Here is an 8167-nt window from a genome sequence, read left to right as displayed (position 1 = left end):
ACCACGATTACTCGTAGTACGGGGTCTCGCTGCTCTTGGTCTGGCTGCTCCCCTTTGGCCTTCCTGGCATGGTTGCACCTTGTGGAACGAAGTTCCAGCCAGTGTAGCCCGCGGGATCATTGCAGCACTGAAGCCCGACCACCACGTCAAGGTGGCAGCTTTAGGTCGGGGAGCCAAGTACATTAGGCCAGCTATATGGTGACATTGGACTAGTTCCGGTGAAAAGCAAGTGAATAACCTGTGTGTGAACCTTCAGAAGAAGATATGAAATTTCCATGCTTATCCTTCCGTTTGAGGATCAGGAGCTTATCACTTGATGTAAAGTTCTCTTTATTGGGCTGTTATCCATCGTAACCCTAAATCTCGGAAGGGAGTACATGGTGTCCTTCGTGAACGGTATACTCTATACGTATTAGAAAAATAGTTTGGCATTCCTTATGAGTCACTTTTTGAGCTTTCTTTTTAATCTTGATCTTCAGTTTTAGATTTAACATTGCGTGGAGTAGTTTCCTCCGAGGGAATCTGTGCTGCGCAGATGGCGTCTACTATGTTCCGTTTGTTACACCTACCTGGAAGGATCTTACCACAATCGCGCCAACTTTCTTCAAACGTCTCCAGCATTCCGCAAATAACCTGTTCCTCCCCAGCCAACATGACTGACGAAGTACCGACTGCTTCTAACCATTTGGAAATACCCCCTTTAGCCTGTCCAAATTGCAGACCCTTATAAAAAGAACAAAAGGAAGTGCATGCTATGTGTGCACAATATTGAACTGGATTACAAGGTAACCAACCCCGTTTTCAGTTTTTCTAAAGTCACTAGAATGTGCGACTCTTATCCCAATTTGTTTCACCCTACACCGGTAGGATTTACGGAAGACATATTACTGGACTCTGTATTCCGATGCAAAAGAGGATCTCACAGTTGATCACCCGATCCAGACAGTTTGGTATGTCTGCTACTTCTGAATTCACGTCACGTTCTCTCCACTTCTAATAGGTTTCATGCCGTTTGAAAACAAGGAAACCGTGTTTATGAAGGACGCTCGAATAACCAATTCTGCAAGTTGATTTGCAGTAGCCAAACCCCTTGAATGTGAAATTGCTGTGTAGGCATTTCTCGTTCCATAAAGAAAACCAACAGCGTTCTTTTGTACATAGTGGCAGTATGAAGCCTCCGTAGTCATTTCTATTTTCCAATATACCACTCCGGAATAAGTAAGATTTGAACCGTCTTACTGGCTTGTTTTTACATGGCAGGAGGAGAATCAAGCAATTATTCTGAACCCTTTGTGCGCATGATAGCCCGTTAGTTATCATTAGCTTATTTTATGAAGGACTTTGTTTCAAGTTCACTTCTGCCGTCTTTCGCATTTGTCGGTCTGGTGGAGTTTCAGTCCTTCCGATTTTAAGGCAGCGTGGTATGTAAACTTTCTGTATGGGCTGTTTATGCCCACCACCCTTATGCAGGTTATAGACCTTATGCAGCTTTTATTGTTAGGTTGTCACTGTTCATAAGCACCTCTCTCTGGTTTCTGTGCGCTTAGTGGAAGTTGCGGTTATTTATGACGCGTTAAGTTCTATGACCACCAGACAGACCGTGTTCACCTCCCACTTCCACTGCTGAACTGAAACAAACTCAACCTGCTGTGGGGAACGTTGCAGATCTTTTTGGAACAAAACTATCCTGGAACGGTTTTGCCTGGTAGGGAGTGCCTAATGGGTTGTACTACCTTTGGGGTCAGTTGGTTGAAAACAGTTTCGCACTGCATCGGAATCAGACGTGATTAGAGTAGCTTTCACGCTAGTTGTGTTCGCTATTTTGTTTGCCTCAATAATACCCTCAAGATATATCGCATCCGTGCATCTAAGGGGGCGTAGCATTCCACTCTTGAAATAAAGTTTTAGCTCGCAAGCAAGGATGCCAATGTGGGTTTCACAAATCTTTCAACCTACGCGACGAACTCCCTTTCGGATATCCGACAGTCCACACGTCACAAAATACTATACCCAGGATGGAACCTAGGGGGTAATCTACCCTATAGGCGGCCGGCATCATCGCGTAGGACACATTGTCTTGGGGCATGGCTAAATTTTCACTGCAGCTGATTTCTGCTATACGTGTTTTGTGGGGCTACAGTTGTCTTTCTAAATGTTTTCAGCTTCGGTTCGAGGGAGCGTGCTTAGTGGAATCCTTTTGGATAACCGGATGTCGTCTGCGGGACAGCCGAAAAAAATCACGGTTCGTTCCTTGACCCGTTTTGTTCTTATCAGTGGCAACTGTCTTTGTGTACTCATCGTTAGGTCTCATCAGCTTCTCGACTACTGTTATGTTCTTTCGGTCGCCTTCCGAGATCTGGTTAGTGTCGGTTAAAAACAGCTGACTGACGTTAGATAGGACTAGAGACGGAGGAGCTGCCCCAGGAGGGCGCGACATTTCCATAAACCATTTCTTCTCTGGCTTCCTACATAAAAAATGGGTGGTGCTGTACTACGCACTTAGAGAATGAAGCAGTTTTTGCCCTAAAGACTTGAAAAAACCGTTCAGCTGTAGCACCCTTTTGGTACCTAGCTACCATGCCATCCAAAGGAAGCACGAGGGCTGGGATACTGCCAGGTTGCCCAAGCCCAGACAGGGGAAGACGAGAGGCAGAGGTTGGATTCGAACCATGGACTCAATGGTCTGTAAATTCGCGTTTTAACCATGAGCTGGGAGGTTGGAACAGCACGATCAACCGTTCCTTCAAATTGATTTTTTTCGTAAACCCGAGAAATACATATATTCGCAAAGATTTGCCCACACAAGTGTGATGAAAGATGGTATATCTGGGCTTCTTGGACCGCTTTACAACACCTTTCTTTGTTCTCATGTTCCTCTATCGAATGAATAGACTTTTCGGCCTTTTTATTGTAACGTCCTCTGACGTCATTCGGTGAGATTTAGTGATCCAGTACAGTGCTTCGTTACCTGGGTTACGTGACAGGTGGACTAGATATACGAGTAGGTTACCATGACAGAATTGCAAAGGATGTCTCAACTTTCGACTTTTTTCTGTTGGCTACGTGTGACCTGTACCCAAGGAAGTAGATGTCCCAGTTCTTCGTAACGGGTCCCACTCAAGTGTTGCCCATATTAGGCCACTCATATTTCCACCCGTTCCATCTAAAACACAACACTATTGTACTGTTAATGTCTGTGTAATCATACAGTTGACCAGCTTTTCATGTGTGTAAGACCATCATTCATGACTTCGTGTATGTCGCCTTAATCGTCGGCGCAGTACAAGCTGTTCGCTCATTCATGGTGCACAACTCGTCACGCGTTTCGCATCCTGGGAGGCCATCGGCACACTGGATCAAGTGAAAAGGCCAAGAAAGCAGTGCCCTGAAGAAACCCATACTGTTGTAGTTTGAGTGAAAATAGAAAGGATGAAGATAATGGAGGAGGGCAGCCGGTTGCCTGAGGCTTGTCTTGCGATGTTTGTCTACACTAACAGGTTCCGACAGGGTTTTCTTAGTCGAAGATGGGTAATTCCCAAAACTTGGGCAGTCTATGCTGAAAACACTGCATTTTTTCATACTTACTGCAAATGATCAGCAACGGGCGTCTCAGAAAACTCCAGGGAGATTCGACCCCGCGACATCCCGGCTAGTATTTTGAGCACTCGTAGCCGAACGGTTGAGTATTTAGACTACTAGCCGGCAGTTCGTGGGTTCGAAACCTATTCGGCTGTCACAAAGGCTGGCATAAATTAAATAAACAAGAATTCCAACGAATTTGTGTATGAATCCGTTATAATTCGTATTGGGAAATTTGGTTTTTGTTAGTACAGTGCTGTTGGATTAACAGCTAAAGCTGTCCTATTCAGGTAGCCTCTGCTTAAAGTCACCAGTCCAAGTTAAGTCGGCCATTTTTGTCGAGCTGGTGTTCATCTTGTAACTACTGTACTCTAGGGGGACTTGTTACTTTGAGCTGAATGAGCATTTGAAAGCAGTAATTGTTTCCTCGCGGTAAATGGATGGAGCTTCACGCAAAACTATTAAAAGTATGACACAATGAGCAACAACGACAGAGTAATCTAGACTGAAATTAAAATGCTAGCAACAATGCATGTGGTCTGTGCTGCGTACTCGACAAACAAGTTTGATGAATGGATTATTCATACACGTGATAATAGTTGATATCTCTCCATCACAGTTGTTGTGGGTGCAAAAACCATTTCATGTTGCAACACGTGCGTGCTGTGTTCGAGGTTAGGACCCGTATGTTTCCCAAATTGGAGGTGAGCTACTATCCTCGTAGGCTAGGAAGAATACTAGAATGTATGGTCGGGTATTTCGCTCTTCGTAATTTTTACATGAGCTTTCTAACCCCATATTCAAGAGATTTATTTTTGCTCTCCAAATCATGTGTTTTCGTTGATAAAAAAACTAATGCGGAATCGAAAGTACTGCCAAAATGCTCCGACGGACTCCTCGCGCTGTTTTTGCTGAGCTGAGTGTTTCACCGACTTGGCATGACTCATCTGAGAGAATAAGATCAAAGTGCGAACACGAACGGGAAGCCCTAGAGACACCAGTTTACCACTCTGGTGGTCCTTAATTGTCACATCATGCGGGAGCAACAGTTGGAATCTACGGTGCAAAGGTGGCCCGCATTACTCGCAATACTCTCACAAGACAAAATGCTAGCTTTTGGCAGCCACTAATCACTAGTTTGTACGATGGTCACAAAAGTCATTTCTAGCGCCGTTGTAAGCGTAGTACTCGGGGATATCCAGATGGGTTATTTTCAGACATCTGCACAAGCCGCGCACAAGGTTCAAAAAAGTGAAGACTTCTGGAACTCGAACAGTACGCATGAATGTGATGGAAATCAATAAAGTAGAAAATGAAGATATATTGGTGGCAACCCGGCAACACACCACTTGCTCGAAATTATCAAACACACAAAACTGCCATGATTTCTGGTGGTTATATTTCTCCAGTCAGCATTTTCATCTGTAAGACTGACAATACAATGAGCATCTGTACCGTCCACGAAAAGAGGTACAACCTCAAAAAGCAACCGCTCTGTAAGCACTACCCAAGGAGGTATCACGGTTGCCAATTTGTGTTTAGCTACTTGTGTTTAAGCTATTTTAGCTTCTCAAGGTAGCTCAGTGGTTAAGACTTGAGTTTACTGAACGGAAGGTTTGTGGTTTGAACCCGACTGTTCGTATCTAGGCTTTCGCAGGTTGTCAGTATTTCAGCCCCCGCGCTTCCCTCGGGTGGCATGACATCTAACCATAAAATGGAGTTATAAATAAACGATCATTTTTTATTACTTATTTTCACTTCCACAAACATTTTCCGATTGAGTACATTTTTCTGCGCACGTTTTCAGATTAAGAATGCTTTTAATGTTGCAGGGTCATTAGGAAAACTACCATATATGGGAATGATGGTATGAGGTATGGCAATTCTTTAACAGCAGGCACTTCAATATTAAGCAAGCGAGCGCTAGGGTTCACAATGAAATGTAGATCTTCGAGGGAAATTTCAGTGTATGCCTACCAAAACCAGCTCAGCGTCCCGGGTTATGAAATGAAGCCATAAATTGTGGATGTTTCTAATAACAGAAATGAAGTAGTCCATATCTAAATTAGTCCAAAACAAGGAAGTTGCCGCTTACTTAAACGTACGATACTGCCTTTCCTGATTGGTTCTTCATTGACCTCATCTGTGTGCAACAATTCTCTGGCATCCTGTTAGACTGATTGCTACGCAGATAGCTTGTTGTTATCTGTTTTTCTAATGGCTGGCATCATCCACCTCATGCATTTGTTTCCTTGTATCGAGACCACCTGGATGCACCGGAAGGTTGTCACCTCCGAAACCATTCTTTCCATTTGGTTAGAAGTATGGTGTCCAGGCCGCATGGCTTGTGCAGACCGCTGATTTGTGTTTACTGTTCGGAAAGCGCTGGTACAGACATGCACTACTTGATAAGTGTTGTTCCTATTGTGCAGCAACTTCAGAGAGTACTACAACATTGGCCTGTGTATAGTGCCGATCTACAAATGCTCTATACTTCTAATATGGTGAGGTAACAGTGACTCCATAATATTTGTACTATTATCCGAGGACATTGGCTCAGGCCGAAACTCCGAGAAGGATCATTTTTAGTTGACTTTAAAGTGCTTTTCAATAACAAACAGCTTCACAGAAGAGATCACATTAATCGGTCACTTGAAACGAGTACGGTGGCCCCTCATCTGAAGGACTACACTGTAGATCACGGTCGACAACGAACATTATCGCGGACTCCCCAAGAGTGACCTACAGTGAGATTTTTATTTTAGCAATATTGCAGTATTTGATCATTCCGCACTTTCTACTGTACTGAGGACGGATCCATCCACAGAACAAACAAATGTACCAAAAAATATAATTGAGAGAGATGTAATCCAGAACAGATTTTCGAAACTTCCATGTAGTAAACTGTCGCATTTTGGTGTGCACTCCTCAGGAAATATTTACCACTTGGTAGGGTAATGATTAGCTGAAAAGCCATCTCTGCACAAGAGGAAAGCTTTAGTAGTCGTGCGAAGCTTCGGTGAACTTCATATCTCGAGGCCCGCACAGTTGGACAACTATTTGATGCTGGAATTGACGCATGAATTGTATGAACCATCTTCTTCCGACTTTGGATTTGAGATGGTTTTGCGCTGCAAGAATATTCGCATGGTATTTATTTGGAAGTTGGACGAGAGAGGTCACTTAAATGGCATAAATTCCACGCCGAATTTCATGGGAAACCTTACGAGGAGGGGATTACTTTTTAAAAATAAATGGCGCCTTGTATAGACGTAATGCACTTATTCTGCTTAAGAGCATCATAAGTGAGATTTATATGGGTTCCAGGTGAGTCTCCCGTCAAAACTAAATTGGTGTGCGAATGAGTGTATTCCGCCTAAAGGCATCTTGTTTCTTCACCGTTATGCATGGTAAGCATGGATAAGTAGACGATAACAGCTGAAAAGTAGAGCTGAGCTCTATTGTGATGCAGTAGGTCCCTCTTGAGTTATCCTCCTCAGGGCATGGCCCTTGGTCATCACAGAGCGCTGAAGGAAAAGTTTTCCGAATCCGAGAGAAAACAATTTTTTGGAAAAAACTTCATAGTACTCTCGGTCGAAGAGACCGGAATTCAGAAGACTGTATACGACACCCAGTGAAGATGGCTAGTCTTTGCAAAGGTCAAACATACTGTCGTCACTATTTGCAGCCCTGATGGTTTCGTTCCGGTAATCGGGCAAACCTGCGTCACTCTAAACCATTTAGGGGTTTTGTGATTAACTTGGAGGTTTTAATTAATCGTCTGTAGTTGACTACCGCTTACATTCCACGAAATAAGGAGTCTTGTCAACACGAAACCGCCAAATATTTGGTGAGCATTAGCAGAGCTCATCAGCTTAAGGCCTTAGTGGACGGTTGCACAAAGCTCACTTGTCCAGGATCCTATGGCATTTGCAAACGTCGGCACGTGAAATGAGATGCCAGTATCACAAGATATAAGCATGCCGGCTTAGTAAAATTATCTGCAGCGACGGTTGGTTCATCTGCTGATTTTGGTGGTAAAACATTCCCGACAAGCTAACGAAAAACGGCGGAGCTAACTGTATTCGGGTGATGAGCTGTGGTCAAATTAATCGTACACTATTAAGATCACATTTGTGAAGGTCACAAGGTCCCCTCTAGGGGGCCATCCGAAAAGGGAAGGAACCATGAAGAAGAGAACGAAGTAATCCATACTCGGTGGTTTCTTTCAAATGTTGAACTACACGATGCCACCAATAAGCAAACTACAAAGGGCACCGAAAAGGTATTTCAGTATCTGGAGGGGCGATCCAAGAACAAGCGCTTCTGTGTGACTTCCTCCATAGGGTAAACCATGACCTACTTGAGTCACATAACCAACGGTTCGCTGGTCTAACTATCTTTTTTTCGGAGAGAAAACAGCAACTCTCCGTTGGTTCACCACCCGTGCTTCCTATCTGATGGGCTTACACATCCATATTGACGTGTGTTGCGTTCTTCGAATGTTGAAGAGATGCTGGTCTGTGATTATCAGCCCGACATCACTCTAAAGTGTTTTGTCCGGTAACAATGGCACTGGCAGAAGATT

General features: G+C 43.9%; 1 protein-coding gene across 1 annotated transcript; it reads left to right on the top strand.

The window, feature by feature from the left end:
• Positions 1 to 479: 479 nt before the first annotated feature.
• T265_01976 (hypothetical protein) lies at positions 480 to 1230 on the top strand (the record flags this gene model as incomplete). The annotated part of the gene is made up of 4 exons (XM_009166114.1): positions 480 to 664; positions 705 to 785; positions 824 to 950; positions 1001 to 1230. 4 exons carry the CDS (start codon positions 536 to 538, stop codon positions 1069 to 1071), a joined length of 408 nt encoding a protein of 135 aa, XP_009164378.1.
• Between the last annotated feature and the right edge of the window lie 6937 nt (positions 1231 to 8167).

This window comes from Opisthorchis viverrini, assembly GCF_000715545.1.
Source record: "Opisthorchis viverrini unplaced genomic scaffold opera_v5_22, whole genome shotgun sequence".
NCBI lineage: Eukaryota > Metazoa > Platyhelminthes > Trematoda > Opisthorchiida > Opisthorchiidae > Opisthorchis > Opisthorchis viverrini.
Note: the sequence above shows the minus strand (reverse complement) of the source record. Positions and strands in the feature narration are given on the sequence as shown.